The 17,656-nt window shown below is 44.3% G+C and overlaps 1 protein-coding gene across 1 annotated transcript in view; it reads right to left on the minus strand.

The window, feature by feature from the left end:
* The window catches only part of mcama (melanoma cell adhesion molecule a), a gene marked incomplete at both ends in the record, with an annotated part of 54,384 nt that overhangs the window by 8,969 nt on the left and 27,759 nt on the right, over nt 1–17,656 (minus strand). The window contains 10 exons of the mRNA XM_080483436.1: nt 710–840; nt 1,661–1,802; nt 2,213–2,328; nt 2,509–2,653; nt 3,414–3,541; nt 5,335–5,514; nt 6,193–6,280; nt 6,391–6,461; nt 6,538–6,766; nt 8,337–8,470. Of these exons, the coding sequence (XP_080339562.1) occupies nt 710–840; nt 1,661–1,802; nt 2,213–2,328; nt 2,509–2,653; nt 3,414–3,541; nt 5,335–5,514; nt 6,193–6,280; nt 6,391–6,461; nt 6,538–6,766; nt 8,337–8,470 (1,364 nt within the window). The remainder of the gene's footprint in view (nt 1–709; nt 841–1,660; nt 1,803–2,212; nt 2,329–2,508; nt 2,654–3,413; nt 3,542–5,334; nt 5,515–6,192; nt 6,281–6,390; nt 6,462–6,537; nt 6,767–8,336; nt 8,471–17,656) is intronic.

Here is a 17,656-nt window from a genome sequence, read left to right on the forward strand (position 1 = left end):
GCTGGACTTTCTGCAGAGCTGCTCCTCATCAGTCAATCCAGACAAAACCACAGTGTTGAGCTGCAGGACCGGTTCAGTCACGTGGAATCCTCCGGAGGACGATCGACGTCACTACTACTAAACCCCAAGACGCCGTCGGAAAGCAGAGTGAGTTTCATCCTCATCCTTCATTTAGATTATTGTTTTAAAAAAAAAAAATCCACCCATAATATTAATATATATTATATAGACATTGTTCTGACTGTCCAGCTACTGAGCATGTGCAGAACAACTATCTACTACGGTGTTTCAGAAAGCGTTTCCATGGAGACGGAATCGGAGCGTTTTCAAGAAGTTCCACTTTGGGTGGACGTTGCGTCTTCAGTGGCTCCGTCGTCATAAACACAGAAAAAACTTTTACGTTTTCACTTGAAAACGTCGGGAGAACTGTATAACAGTAAAGTAGTTCCAACACGAGGGCAAAGCACTGCTGCCACAAGGATATATGATAATTATGTCTAATTTAATGTTAAAAGCCCACGGTATATATGTTAATTGATTTAAACTGTGAAATGTATTTGGATTTAAACACTAATTATAATAGAAACGGGTTTAAAATGTCCAAACCCCTAGTTGTGTTAAGTGACACTACTGGAGCAGCAACGTTGCTCTCACTTTAAATCCGACGCTCTTTTCCACCGAGGGACCGCGAGAGGGGGAGAGTTTGTACCTGGCTGCCCACGATGTTCCAGGAGATGCTGGGCAGCGGGTGACCCAGAGCCTCGCAGCTCAGGTTCACCATCCTGCCTGTGGCCTCCTCCAGCTGCACCTCCTGCTCCACGCCCACCAGCTGAGGACCGCCTGCACACACACACACACACACACACACACACACACACACACACACACACACACACACACACACACACACACACACACACACACACACACACACACACACACACACACACACACACACACACACACACACAGAAACACTTTAGTACTGCCCAGACCATGAGATCATACGGCAGCCCTCCACAGCATGATGCTCCCTCCACCGTACTTCACCATTGGGTTGATACAAGGTTTATGAAAGGGGTGACAAACCCATTTCATTTGAGGTTCCACACGCAGTCCAGTTTCATCTTGAGTGGACCAAGCTGGTAAAATAGTGCCATAATAACTTTTAGATTTAAGTTTAAAGTTGGTCTTTGTCGTGGCGCAGAGTACACACACGGTGTAAATGTTTATATTTTATAAACAATTACCAAAGAAAATAACTACAATCTCAACATCAAGTAAATTCTAATGAAACCTTCTGGTGCCAAATACAGTAAAATGTTAAAAACCTTCTCGAACTGTTGCATTATGGGTGTTTTTACAAACTCACCCTGACGGCAGGGCTTTGAGTTTGAGGCTAGTTTGCAGTCTTTCATGGCAGCATCACTGATACCTCAGGTCTGTGCTGCGTCCTCTACTCTTGAGAAATAAAAAAAAAATCTGTTTTCTTGAATTGTTCTATAATTTGCTTGGTAGTTGAGACGAATTGGCGCCTCAAGCGGGTCGGTTTTGGCCCGCGGGCCTTCAGTTTAACACCCCTGGTTTATGCCACGCACAGCAATGTGGGAGGTGTTTGTCTATTGGAGACGTATCTGAAGCTGTGAGAGTGAGGACTGACCCTGGACGATGATGTGAACGGAGCCGCTGGTGTGCAGGTCGGGCAGCGAGGGAACGGTCACCTCGCAGACGTACTCGCCGCTGGTGTCGTAGGAGGCGTCGTGCAGGTGCAGCGTGTTGCCGTGACCCACCTGCCTCCCGTCCTGCAGGCAACGGCACAACAGAAAAAGCATGAAATCAATGAATAAAAGTCTAATCTTGCTGTAAATATTGTTTTTTTTGTAATTTTTTTAGCAAATAACCTGATGTAAGACGTACTTAGAAAGACATCTGGCAGAAAGAGGCTTCAACTGTCTTGAACAATATGTGATTTAAGTAGAATAACTCCAGTAAAATATATTAGTCACAAATATTCATCTTATTGTGGGAAGTTAGAAAAACATCAGTGACTTTGGACAGCTTGTAAAATCTTGCGTCTTCCGATGAGATTCCTCTGAAACTAATCCCACTGCCGCAAAGCAGACGCCCACCAACACAACACCTGTTCACTGCAGTGTGACAATGCTGAGCATCTCCACTGCAGCGCAGCAGCTCGGAGTGTGGAGGGACGGACCTTGTACCAGACTGTGGATGTTTTGAGGGAGGACAGAGCGTTGCAGCTCGCAATCAGATCTTCTCCTTTCTGCATGACCTCGGAGTCTTTAGGCACCACCACGGCAGCGTCCAGGTCTGAACACGGAAACGCAGCAGTGGTTAAAATACGTCACTGCTGCAAAGAGATGAATCTGTGTACGACTGAGATGCTTTAACATAGTATTAAAATAACACTATGTTAAATTGTGAAACTGCTAGGGCGGTGGTAATGTTGTGGCTCGTAGCTGCATGTAATGTTGAATCCAGGTTTCTCACAGTGCACAGTGAGCTGCACTTCTCCTTTGACGTCCGTCTGTCCGTCGGAGTCCAGAGGACGACACTGGTAGAGGCCGCTGTCTTTCCGGGACACTGATGGAAGGATCAAGACGTTGCCCCGACTCTCCAGGTCCACGTCCGGCTCCTGGAACCAGAACAACACACTCTGCTCAGGTTTCACTCACCCAATGTGATGATGGATGGATGGATGGATGGATGGATGGAAGGTCAGTTGGATGAGTGGATGATGGATGGATGATAGTTGCATGGATGGATGGATGATGGATGGATGGATTTAATGAATGGATGGATGGATGATAGTTATGGATAGATGGATTATAGTTGGATGGTGGTCAGTTGGATGGATGGATGGATGGATGGATGGATTGATGGATGGATGGTAGTGAGTTGGATAAATGGATGGATGGATGGATGGATGGATGGATGGATGGATGGATAAATGATTATTAAATATGCGGTCGGATGAGTGTTGTAACAGGAACACGTCCCTCCAGTAAGTTTTCTGCTTCCTGATATTTTTATACTTGATTAATCAGCAACTATTGATTTGAACTGAACTTTCTACAAGAATCAATATTTCTCATTTGAAAACTCTCGAGTCACGATCGTCACCAACAAACAGAAAGGTCTTGTTAAAGAGTGTGTGAACAGTGTGTGTGTGTGTGTGTGTGTGTGTGTGTGTGTGTGTGTGTGTGTGTGTGTCATGTGAAAGAGTGGGACTCATGAGCCCCGGTCCCAGACCCCGGCCTGGACCTGCAGGTCAGAGCTGACAGGGCCCTCAGAGACCCGCCACACTCGTGTCTGCATATCAAAAACATTCCCGACGTGTCTCCGGTGCGTCGCTCATTCTGCGTGTCGGCCGAGAGAAAGCCCTCGATTCTTACTTGTTCTCTGTTGAAAATGAAGGGCGGCGGGGGGCTGCCGTCGCCCTGGCAACGCAGCTCCACAGTATCCCCCTCTTTCACCAGACCCTGGGGGGACTCCTTCCACAACTCCACCATGGTGGTGGGGTCTGCGCACGCACACACACACACACACACACACACACACACACACAAAATCAAATTAAGTGGGCGTATTCATCGAGCTGTTAAAGTCACTTTACATCTCATAACACGACGGCTCAGACTGTGTTTCCACAAAATCCCACAAAGCAGTTTGAGCACAATGAACCAGATTTAATGTGTTAAGAACTCTCAGAATAGAAATGTGTCAATATTTACAATTAAAAAAAAAACAACCTTGTTTCTGTCATTTAAGAACCTGAAACATACGAACACGTTAAGAAATTATCATAAAGAACTTTGATAATAATCGATGATTTTGCTTGATTTTTGCTGCAGTTAAGTTTGAGTTGTTAAACATGTGACGACGTTAACTAAAGAATCATTCAAATCTGAATAAAATTTGCCATAAATTTTGAGAAGTGTATTTAAATTAAAAAAATTTTTAAACAAGCTGCTTCTGAAATTCTCCTTGAAATCGGGCAAAACCTCCTCCACAGCAGCAACTCGACGCGCTGACCTTCAGTTTGAGGTCATAAAGAGAGCAGAAGTGGACAGAAAGTCAAACGTGAGCCTCCCACTGAGTTTTTCTCAAGTTACTTTCTGTGGACGCGTCGAGCTGATGTGGGCGTCTCATGAATATTCCAGTGGGTTAGACCACATTAGCATCTGGTAGAGCCCACTGGTAAAATAGAAAAAAAAACAAAACAACAAACAACACAAACATCGCCTCCATCCAGAATGCACCGAGAACAAAACATAAAAAAACAATCCAACCACGCTTACGCTTTGTTATGATGAGTATGGAGGAAAAATAGAAGCTCATTAACAGCAGAAAGTTAAAGTTCAACTCATAATGGAAACTAACAGATTATATACTTTTAAAATATAAAAAAAAAAATTTATCCTTGCAGGAATACATCTCAGATTAATGTACTTTACAGACGTACAGGCTGCAGTTATGTGTTGTAACTCAGTTTGACGTTAACTTAAACACATTAGTGTTTTTTTTCTGGATTATCGTGATTCTCTCATGTCCTGAGTTGAGATTAAATATTAAAAGTAGCAAGATGCAGCATGTTTAATTGGAACATTCTGCCAGAACGGAAAAGAAAGAAACTTCATTTACCCGACGTTTAGAGTGAAAACTCGTTTTGTATTTCCACGGCAACGTTTTGAAAAAGATGTAGTTTTCACGTTAGACCACTAGTGGCTGCTGTTGGTTGTTTTTGTAATGAAATCACACACACGTGCAGAGAACAATATATTATGAACATTAACAGTGGGAGAACAAGGACATTCTAGTTGGATTGTTATTACGGTGACTGTCAGAATAAAAGTACCAAGTCTCTGGAGAATATGGACTGGGAGGAAACGTTCTGAATGTCCAGCGACTGAGCATGTGCACAACTACTAGTAACTACGGACATGGTGAGCTACTGCGCATGCAGTAGTAGCGTTTCAAAAAGTTGTGTTTTCAATGACTCCGAGCATTATTTTCATGTAAACAGACCCCCTGAAACACTACAAACGTTTTTTCCGTTTTCACTTGAAAAAAGTGTAAACGAGCCCGAAGAAGTCACTTTTTGACAAACGTTCAGAAACAAAATGTTTTCCTAAGTTTCACAAGTCGAGCTTCTCTGACTTCAACTGCTGATAAAGAGCCACATTATTAAACATTTCCAGGACGATCAAATCTGCTGAAGCCCAAAAAAGTAAATAATTCCCTCTGAAACGTGAAACTATGGGGGACAAATACTGCCAGCAGGTGATGCGGCTCAGGCAGTACAGGAAGACTCACAGTGAACGGTGACGTTGACGCTCTGGGACTCGCTGGTCCTGATGGCTCGGGGCACGAAGAAGCTGACCTCGCAGGAGAAGCGCGCGTCTTTATCTTCTTTGACCACTTTGTACTCCAGAGTACTCTGGACGGAGTAGAAGCCGCTGGGCTCTCGGGTGACCAGGATCAACACGTTCACCTCTGAAGACGGGACAGGCGTTTCAACTGTTTCTCAGTAAAGATCTTATCTTGTTTTTTATATCATTTACTCATCAGTTAAATTTTTAAAAGGGCTTTTAAAAAGGCACAATGGCTAAAATGGGAAAAATGGTTAAAACTGAATGAAATAAGAAAATAATTTCCAAGAGGTAGAAAAAAAATCAATGAGTAGAAAAAAAACTAAAAATGTCAAAATTATCGAGAGAGAAAAATGCAAAAACCGTTATAAAATCTATCTAAAATGAAATCTCTTTCTAAAAGAAAATAAACTTGAAAATGAAAAAATAAAAAAGTAAAACATCTTAAAAAGGAACCAAAATGATTAAAACAGTTAATTGTACCTCTTAAAATGTTAAAATTGTCTGAAGAATGATAAAAAAAAAAGGATGAAACCGGAAACAGCTGAAAATGTAATTAAACATCCTAAATTGTAATTGAAACTTCATAAATGAAACATAAAATGCAGCTTTGGTAAATTATGTGAACTTTATAAGCTGCGTGTCTCATTTTAAATGTTAATCATGTTTTACGGCTCCATTCCAGCTAAATTCTATGTGGAGGAAAGTCACACTAAAACTGCTCTTTTGCTCATGAATGTTGCACGCACGCACGCACGCACGCACGCACGCACGCACGCACGCACGCACACTGGTCACTTACGTCCCGGCGCTGACGCCAGCGGCACGTTGTTCCTGTACCAGGTGATGTTGGGTTTGGGGAAGCCGTTGCGAGCCTCACATGAGGCGACCTGGCCGGAGGAGAGTCACATGGACAAATCTCTATTAATCCCTATACTTACCCGGGTAATCCAGATTAATGTATTTGTTGATCTGTGCGTCTCGGATTAAGTGGATCTACCTTTGACGGCATCTCATTGGTCACTGATATTCCTGGAGCGACGCCCTCGATCACCGGCGCCTGTGGAGGAGCTGCGGCAGCAGAATGAGTAGTTCAGTGTTAAATATCAGACATGGCGTCCTCTGTGTGTTTTCTGAGGAATCTCACCGAACACCCTGAGGTGGGTCTTGCCCTCGGCGTTCCCCGCGATCAGCCCGTTGACCTGGCAGAAGAACTCCCTTTCGTCGGAGAGCTGGACGTCCTGGATCACCAGCCGAGTGCCCTGCTGGTCGGACGTCACCTCGATGCGGCCGCTGTAGTCCGTGTCTTCATCCACCATCTCCTGACTGCCGTCGCCGTAGAAGATCCGCTTCCGTGAGATGTTACCTTCACCTCTCTGTCGGAAGAAAACCACACATGAAAGCTGGGTGAAGGGGAGCAGAAATGATGAATGAACGTGACATAAAGAATTACTGAGGCTATCTATAATCCAGGTTGGTTAAGAAAAGCCTTTTGGAAATAAGAAACATCTTCTGTAGAACATCTACAAGTCCTCATGGCCAATTTTTGTAACTTTAATCCAACATACCTTGAACAATTTAGACCCTGTTTATACGACAAAGTTTTAAAGGGTCATCTTATTCAGCTTTTCAACACTTTCACTTGAATCTTCTTGGTCCAAAAACTTTGTTTTCAAACTTTACTGCTTTTCCTTGGTTTTCCTCCATTTGAATATTGGATCACAGGAGCTGCATTCAGAATCTGCTGTGTCTGTGTGAGCTGGACTGGCTCCGCCCACACGTGCCCATCTTGGGAAGAGGAGGAAGTACTTCTTCTCGTGGTGCCATGTGCCAGAGCAGAGCTGCCTAATTGTGGGAGGAGTCAAAGGGAGGGCCTATCTTGATTGGGATTGGCCAAACCCCCGATGACACTATATAGGGTTTGATTTCTGATTGGCTGGTTGGAGCTCACATTTTCTTTTATACGGGGACGCATTTTACTGGCGGAAAACCATTAGAAAGTGAATTTTGCATAATATGACCCCTTTAAGTGAAAACATATTTGCATTTTCATTTTAGAAAAGGTTTGTTTACACAGCAACTTTTTGGAAACAACTTCCCGTTTACACGGAAACGGAACTGATGCAACGAGCATGCCAAGCCGCAAGTCGGTGCTGCTGGTTGTTTTTGTAATGAAACTCCACCCACATGCGTGTGGTGAACAACACGCTATAGAATAGAATAGAATAGAATAGAATAGAATAGAATAGAATAGAATAGAATAGAGCTTTATTGTCACTCTGTAGCAATGTTAAAACAGCATTAGCAGCTGTGAAATGTTGAACAAGAACCTCAGTGACAGCAATAAGCACACAAGAGTTAAAATACAAAACTGTGAGGGGGGGGGGGGGGGGGGGGCTCTTACAGCGACAACAGCAGTCATTGCCACTGATAAGTACAAATACAACCTTTTGAAAACGCTCTGGCTCCGGCTGGAGTGCCGCTACTGTGCATGTACGTAGATGGACATTAACAAACATGGTGGCCTAAACTAAACTAAACTAAACTAAACTAAACTAATGATACTTTATTAAATCCCATGAAGAACTTGCTTGTTCCATATGAACCCATTAGCTTCTCCCCCCGGTTTCCACGGAGATGGAGCGTTTTCAAAAAGTTCTATTTTCAGTGGCTCTGAGCACCGTTGGCGTGTAAACAAACCCCCAAAAAGCAACGGAAAATGTACGTTTTCATTTGAAAACACTGTCACGTAAACGGTGCCAAACATGAACTCATCTCTGTGATGAAGTGCTCGAGCACAAATACATGCAGGATAAATATTTTGACATGTCTCACTCGTCTCGTTTTGTTGTCCTGAGACAGAAAGTAACAAAGCCTCGCAGCGTGATTGCGACTCCTCCAGCCATTCATACATGCAGCTGTCAGTGCCGGTGCAGCAGTACTCACCACAAACCACTGGATCATGACGAAACTGGGCTTGTTGCCGGTGTCAGTGAAGCTGTACTGGCAGGGGATCTCAGCCGAGTCGCCGAGGTACACCTCAACACTCTCATGCATGCTCAGCTCCACCTTGGCCCACACTGGAAAACACAGAGACACACAGGAATCAGCTGTCTGTTGAATATTCAGGATCCACACTGAGACATAAAGTTTTATCAAACTTATTGAAATCTGCACGGTGCGGTGGATGTGTCCGTCTTTTTACCTACGTCTTGTTCCCGTTGTGACTCCTAACCCTAATCTCATTGTAAATGCGTTGTGCTTGGCAGTCGGCTGACCTGGAGCCCGGCCGCCACGTTAGCGGAACAAAGAAGAAAGGGCTTCTTGTCCACATGGCATCATTTTCATCTCCCTTCTGCCTGGCTGACTGCAACCACAGAACCACATCTTGGCCGGAGAGTCGGTTCCCTCGGCACCGTCGGGGGAATGCATGCACGGGAAGGCTCGCCAGTTTGACACTGAGCTGCTGAATCAGACAGCCAGGAGCTTTTTTTTTTTTCTTCCTTTTTTCAGCCATGTTGAATTTGGCTGCGGTTCTATAGGGGCCCGCTCACTCGCTGACAAAGGAAAACAAGGATGGCACAAGAAAAGGCCCATTTTTCTTGATTTAATGTGGTTTGGAGATGTTATGTAAAGGACACCCGCCCATTCTCGCCCTCTTCATCATTCTGGGACGTTCAGTGAGATTCATTAGTCGAGCCTCGTTAGTGACTTTGAAATCCAGAGTGTCGTGACTCCCAGAAGATATTCTGGTTTTATAGTTGAGACTCACACGTAATAGCATCCAATTCATCACCTGTCCATTCGAATGTGTGTGTCGCCATGGTTAATGTTTAGAACGTATCGCTCTCTGCAGCGCCCCCTCGTGGCCTGGCATGCTAACTGCATCGTTTTCAACATTTCTGTCGTTGTAGTGCAAACCCCGAGTTTTTTAGGAAACGAAAACATTAACTCTTTGCATTTTCTCCCAAATCGTTGTGTAAACGAGGCCTCGGAGTAATAAAACAGAACCTCTCTGCTCGAGTTAAAAGCGTTGAAAGAGTTCACAGTGAGTTTCTAGAAAAGTTAAAAGCAAGAGATGTGGGAGTCGGCCTGATCTGCAGGGACGTCTTGTTCTGCACTCCGGTCAGCAGACCTGAGTGACCTTGGAGTTACCAGGTCGTGATAAGTCAGAGAGATAAGCTACCGCAGAGATTTCTCAAACAAACAAATCTGATCATTATTCCCACTAAACAATAAGGAGAAGAGAAACGATGAGCTTCAATAGTTGCCAAGCTGCACTGGGCCTGACGTCAGCCAGTTAAATGCCCCCGGACACTGAAGCTCCATTTACACAACAATGTTTTTAGTGAAAATGCTTTTGAGTTTTCCTTTCAGAAAAGTTTCCCCTTTGCACATTTTGATATTGATGTCCATTTACACGGAAAATGGTAGAAATGTTGAAAAAAGATGTAGTGAGCATGACGGGCCACGGTGTCGGTTGTTTTTGTTCTGAAACCACATGAACAATGGGCTCTAAGCTTTCTAAACAACAGTAGAACACAGACATTCTAGTGGACAGACCACCAAGTTGGACTGTTATTACGGTGACTGTCAAAATAAAAGTACCAAGTCCCAGGAGAATATGGACAGGGAGTCATGACACCACGGAGGAAACATTGTTCTTGTTGTCCAGCTACTGAGCATGTGCAGGACAACTAGTTACTGTTGCCATGGTGACCAGGACCAGGAGCAGCGTTTCTGCTGTTTTTGAAAAGTTGTGTTGACTCCGAGCACCAATGTCGTGTAAACAGACCCCCAAAACACTACAGAAGTTTTGTGTTTTTACTCAAAAACGTTTAAAGGAGGTATAAAAAAAAAACAAAAAACAACTTCCTCTCCCAGCTTATTTTCTGACTGGTCGTTATCAAAACTAAAGGACAACAATTAGCCAGACACCTCCGTGCCCTCACAAGCCATTTTTAGCGTTGGTTGAAGCAGACCAAGCATGAAAGGAGCTTTGAGAGTCCAGTTGCCACCCTGCTGCCCCCATTCAGCACACTGCTTTCCCCATTTCACAACTCAGTTTCTTCCTGCCTGCCCCACCCTCCTCCTCCTCCCCCTCCTCCTCCCCCTCCTCCTCCCCCTCCTCCTCCGCCCGGGACTGTGCTCAGCCAACCATTCCTTTGAGACAACGGGCGTGCCATTGTTCCCCCACCTGGGTGGACCAGCCACCCCCACCCTCAGCCTCACTCCAGCCGACCACAAGACGCTTCTCCATCACAAACAGAGGTTAGAGGCAGTTCATCGTGTACTGAAGTCCTTGTTTACTGTGACCAAGACGACGTGACGCGGCTTTGAGACAAGAGTGAGATTACGGATTCTGGAGAGCAGAAAAAAATGTCAGAGAAGTCAGTGTAAGAAATGTTGTGTCTCTTCGGGGTCGTGCTGCTAACTTTTCAGCTAATCCGATTAGTACGGGGAGGGGGGGGGGGGGGGGGGGGGGGGTTGCTGCTGAGGATTTGGCTTCCAAAGCCAACCTGGGGCCGGTCTTATCTGCTCCTGTTGTGACTTTATGCGGCGTGGACTAAAGCACAAACACACATGATCCATGATCTGTGGACCCTGTCTGAGGGCGTGGAGCTGTCTGCCGTCTGTATCTGGATGATACAGAGCTAATGCATGCAGGGGGAAACACACACACACACACACACACACACACACACACACACACACACACACACACACACACACACACACACACACACACACACACACACACACACACACACACACACACACACACACACACACACACACTCCAGAATATTTGGATGTGTTGACAGGTCGGGCCTGTGACTGGATGACTTGCCCGTCATGACTGGTGAACAAAAGAAGGAGACATAGAGCCACAAGACGTAACTGTAAAATGTCAGATTAACTTCAGAACAGGTTCATTTGTCCATGAAAGACAAACTGCTTCAACTGCTTATATTAAACCCAATATAAGAAAAAGGGTTGTAGTGGTAAGTACTCTCACCTCCCTATCTCCAGCTCAAGACTGCATGTTTCTCCAGTGCATTGGGTTTCTTTAAGGCTCTAAAATCTCCGGAGGTGTGAATTATTGCTTATATATTGTGTTTTTCCGCTTGGAAGATTCCAACCCCTCAGATTAGTTGAAGCAGGTCAAGATGGATGGATGGATGAATGGATGGATGGATGGATGGATGGATGGATGGATGGATGGATTCATGGATGGAAGGATGGACAGTATTTTTCAGAGTGGCGTTTTTAATGGCACGGTTTTACAAGAAACTCATGACATGTTTCCAAAATGTACTTAACATTTCTGTATAATTATTTCCATCAGCGAGTTTATCAAACAAGACTGGAGCTCACGTCCAGGCTGTAAATTTTGCTTTGGGCTCGTGTTTTTTTAATTTTCTTTGTGTCGTTCTCCTTTGTGGTTCAGAGACAATTTCAAAGCTGCCATCCTGCCAGTCATCACAGCAGGGAAGGGTTTCTTTTGAAATATTCAAAGCCTGGTGCCAATATAACCTGTTCCAGAGCCAAATCCAAGCCGATCCAAGCTTAAAGCTCGGAGTGCACCATTATGTATCGCTCACAATATTACTCGTGTGATTTTTAAAACAATGAAATACAAGCACCATTTCAATGAACATGTCACACTCCTTCACAGCCCAGTCATGCAGCTTAGTGTTGAAATGTGTGTATACCATTTATGTTTGTGGAAGAGGTTTTGAAGAGGTGTTCTCCAACGGTTATCAGTTGTAGTAATATATGCCTTTAACACACGTTTGAATCATCGACTCACTGCGTGTAAAACAAAAAGTTGTGGTTGATCCTCTAAAATTGAAAGTTTTAAATTGAACTGCTCCATTTAAAACAATAACCTGAATTGCTGTTTTGAAAATACAATCAAGAAGCTCCTTTAAGTGAGGAAAAGAACTGCAACTACTTGATTTTGAAGACCACTGTTGTTACAGTTAAATAAATGTCAACACACAAAAACTCACAATTAACAATCCAAACAATGAGCAAATCAATCGTTTAACCAACCAACCAACCAACCAACCACCAACCAACCAACCAACCACCCACCCACCCACCCAACCAACCAACAAACCAACCACCAACCACCCAACCAACCACCAACCAACCACCCAACCAACCAACCAACCAACCAACCAACCAACCAACCAACCAACCAACCACCAACCAACCACCCAACCAACCAACCAACCAACCAACCAACAACCAACCAACCAACCAACCAACCAACCAACCAACCACCAACCAATCACCCAACCAACCAACCAACCAACCACCCAACCAACCACCCAACCAACCAACCAACCAACCAACCACCAATCCAACCACCCACCCACCCAACCAACCAACCAACCACCAACCAACCAACCAACCACCCAACCAACCAACCAACCAACCACCAACCAACCACCCAACCAACCACCCAACCAACCAACCAACCAACCAACCACCAACCAACCAACCAACCACCAATCCAACCACCCACCCACCCAACCAACCAACCAACCACCCAACCAACCAACCAACCAACCAACCATATTTATCAACAATAAACATGTGATAGTTTATCAAAAGAAATATACGCGTTTTTGGAATAAAGTGACAATGTTAGAGGGAAGGGGACAAAACTAAGTGAATAAAGAGAAGACAAACATTTTTGAGTCCCCACATTCACGAAAAGCAAAGACAGACAAAAAAACCGAACACTTAAACAATACAAACCAGACAATAGCACACATAATGAGGGGGCTACTGCAGCAGCCTCGGTCTACACTCACTAATTATGCGCCTGACACACAGACAATGCAGTAAAACACTAACTAAAGTAGCTGTCATTACTGGCCTCCCCGTTCCATTAAGGCTGTCAGCTTAGGTCGCCAGCAGATCAGCAGTTTTGCCACCGATAAGAATCCAAATCACCTCTGACACAACAAACCAGCCTCATTTGCTCACTTTAATCCCTCACTTGCCTTCTGAGCCGTGAAATGAGACTGAATGCTTCTAAGAACATAAAAAAAAAAAAGTCCTGCGATAAATGTTCTGTGAATCCTGGACACGCCAGGCTGATTTCACGAGGAAATAGAAAGATTTCCATTTGATGTGACGAGGTGGTCTGAGTTCTAATATCTAATAAATGTTGAGACATTCAGGATATGGAATAGTGCATTTTACTCCAACATGTCGATTGTGGGAGAGAAAATTAGCAGGGGTTTTTAAGCTCCTTGCCGCAGAAACCTTGGAGAAGAAAAGACTTTTCCAGCACCTGAATGAAAGTTGTGAGCGGACGCTCGAGGGTCCCTCAGAGAGACGGGGTGTAAAAAGCTACCATGTAAGTGTGGAAGACAGGGAGGAGGACTTCTCAATACACAGACACGATGTGGTGCTGAACACCTGGGGGACTCTGTGTACCGCCTCACATCAAAGAGTGCACTCTCTCACACACACACACACACACACACACACACACACACACACACACACACACACACACACACACACACACACACACACACACACACACACACACACACACACACACACACACACACACACACACACACACACACACACACACAGCCCTACAGTACCGGCCGGCGCTCCTCGTCCTCACCATGCAGCTGTGGCTTTCAGGAGCACAATCTGGCACAAATCTCCCAGCAGCCAGTTCCCAGGGTGACAGCAAAGTGTCCAGCTTTTATTCGCTCACACAGAGTGATGAGGAAGTGCTGCAAATCTCCTCAAAGCCATCGCTTTGTACGTCTGTGATCCCACTTTTTGGGCAGCGGAGCACATCGCAGCCTGAGGTCAGGGCCTCAAACTGTCCTGATCAGGGCTCAGATAGATTCCCTCAGGTTTAAGTGCATGAGCCTAATGTCTAACCATTGACAGACAAGAATATCAAAATCCACGTTATATTCAAACTTATTTGCAATATAATGTTTTCAAGGTTCCCAACTCTGTCCAGAAGAAGATGGCTGCTGTGTTTTCTATCTTCAGAAGGGAAAAAGCTTCTGCCGTTTTTATTTTAGAAACGCTGTGTGAGATTGCAACCGTATCCATTATTTAGTCGTTGAATGTGCTTTGTGCAATGAAACTGCCTCTGCACTTGTGTTCAAAGTGGCCACCAAGCTTCCCCCGACCGCTCGGATCACAATCCACTCTCAGTCCTTCGTGGGTGCATTCGCACTTCACTTTCAAGTGGTCAAACACTATCTGATTACACAACCCACAATCTGATTATTTTAATACGACTTGTGAATGGCCTCTTAGATGCAAACCAATAATCGGAGGGTAATAAGTCAATTTGCTCTCCGCCTCTGCACAGTTTTGACATTTTGGCTCTGAACTCAAAGCTACTTACAGAATCACCGACTCATACATGATCTTGTTTACCTGATCATTTAGACGGAAACAAAAATCTTAAAGCATGTGTGGTGAATGCATTTGGGAAAAAAAATTCTTGAACTGCCAAAACCAATACAAACACCAATGGATTAACGCGCTGAAACAAAAGAGGAATTCAGTGAAAACACAAAACTCCTCAACCTCCCTCACTTTGCTATACTTCTTTAATAAGTCTCAAATTTAACTCAAAGAACTTTTAATGCTTCATAGAGATGATTTAAGCGATGCATTCTTAGATCCATCCATCCATCCATCCATCCATCCATCCATCCATCCATCTTGACCTGCTTCTTCTACTCTGAGGGGTTGGAATCCTCCAAGTGGAGAATAGAATACATAAGCAATAATTCACACCAACAGAGACAAAGAAACCCAACGCACTGGAAAAACATGCAAACTCCAAACAAAAGACCTGGAATGGATCCAGGGTGTTTGTGCATTGAGGAGACAGTGAACCACTACAATTATTTCAGGACCTGTTTACATGAGTTTATGAAGTGAAAACGCACAACGTCTGTCGAGTTTTGGGGCTACGTTCACAGGACAAAGGTGCTAAGAGCCACTGAAAATGAGACTTTTTGTAAATGGCGCCCGAGGTGGAACTTTTTGAAAATGCTTGTGCGCCGTCTCTGTTTAAATGTGTGAAAACACAAAGTTTTCTGAAGCACTGCCAGTGCTCACGTGCACCAAGGCCATAGTAACTAGTAGTTCTGCACATGCTCAGTAGAGACAATCATAACAATGTTTCCTCTGTCGTGTCATGACTCTCAGTCCATATTCTCCTGGGACTTGGTACTTTTATTTTGACAGTCACTGTAATAACAATCCAACTTGATTCTCTGTCCACTTGAATGTCCGTGTTCTCCCCTTGTGATTGTTTAGAGCCCGTTGTTCTCTGCTGCATGTGTGTGTGGTTTCATTACAGAAACAAACGACAGCGCCCACTAGTGGCCCAACATAGTGTCTGCTGTTTCCGTGGAAACAGACATTGTTTGCTACACTACATAGGGATCTCATGTCCATCTAGTTTGATATGTTCAGAGCGCCACTAAATCTGAGGTTATCATGACGTACAACAAATCAACATGAATGAAAATGCCGCCATAATGAACGGAAAACTTAAACACTGTTGAAGAGGAAAGAAAAGGTGAAGTCAGACAGAAATAGAATAGATTGATACTGTGCATAAAAAAAAGAGGAATAAACAAGACTGTGGATTCAGTCTTTCATTTTAACATAATTTGGATGAAGCAGTTTTGTACTAATTGTAATTTCCAGAAGCTTTTATATTGGGTAGTAAAGAGCTGTCATATAGTGAGTTGAAGTGAGGCAGCCTTCTTTAATTCATCCCCTCTAAGACCGTAACAGAAGCAGTTTTCAAACCATGAGGAAATAAATATTCCCACGTTTGGCTTTACCAGGTGAGGCGTCATTCTTACCACTCCTGAGCCTGAATGCCATCAACACGCTGAGTAAATGTCATTGTCGTTTGCCAATTAGAGGATGTTTATTGTTCACAGCTTGTGATCTCATCAGAAGGTGGAGGATATGTTTAAAATCTTTACGTAACGTCCACAAAACAAAGTCTGACATTTTCCTCTCTGGACAAATCGACAGAGACCTTCTGGGTTCGTCAAACATCTCCCGACGTGGCCACAGAAACACGCTGCCATACTGAGGACGTTGCTCAACCATTTCACCACAGTTCTCTTCCAGTTTCCCACAAAGAGGTTGCCAACTCTGGTTTTAACAGAATAACTGATGATCCCCGCTGGTTAGCAACTTCTTCAGCAGCAACATTAATGTTTCATCATCACACCCAGTGGGTGTGACTTCATTAAAGGAGCAACACAAATGTTTTATTTATGCTTGTATGTGATGTTCAGCAGTCAGTGCGGCTTGTTCCTCGGCCTCCACTCCCCATCAATAGACCCCCCCACCCCCCACAGAGCTGCTGGGCTCTGGCATGCAGGCTGCTCCGCAGACACAGGATGGATAATTAAAGGTCAATAGGCTAAACGCTGGATCTACATCGTGGGGGGGTTCAGGGTCTGGGGGGGTGGTGGTGGTGGTTGGGGGGGGGGGTGAGGGGGTGCTCCTCGAGCAGTCGGCAGAACAAAAACTAATTTGGAAAACAAGCAGAGACTAACAGTTTCCTAGAAAGTCAGAAAGCAGCGGGTGTTAAGTTATAAAATACCAGAAGTTCAACCCCCAGAACTAAAAACATGAGTCAATATTTATATATTTTTTAATTAAAAAATGATTAGTTTCACTGGTAAGATGATTTTGCATGTTGTTTGCGTATAGAGTGTGAATTAGTCTTTATGGTTTCTATTAAGTACCTGTATTTGCATCGGTGAATTCCTCAAAGTTGCTTTTCCCCGGTTCTGAAAACATTTGCTGGTGTTTATGACTTTAAATTGCTCCTCGTTGCGAACGTTAGTGTGTGATTGTTCCTTCACCTACAGTGTGATGATCTGTGACTGGTTACAGCGCCGTACCACCCTCACTTGGGATGTACCTACAGTTCAGTTTCCTCTCATCCTGTTGTCACTGTAATCATTCCTCTGGAACGTCTGTGGATCGTAAACTCACACACCTCTTCACTAAAGCCTCATCCCATTAGAATTACTGGAAGTCTGAAGTTCACAGTAACTGAATTACGAGGGGAATAGAGAGCAAACGCAGGTCAACAATCCAGAAATACTCCTCACGCCAATGCCGCTCAATTTAATTCTGGTTTGTTTCCTTTTCCAACATAAATATCGATGAATAGGACAAATGACTGGACTTCCTTAGAAAGACTGAGG

Source organism: Lipophrys pholis (genome assembly GCF_963383615.2).
Source record: "Lipophrys pholis genome assembly, chromosome: 16".
NCBI lineage: Eukaryota > Metazoa > Chordata > Actinopteri > Blenniiformes > Blenniidae > Lipophrys > Lipophrys pholis.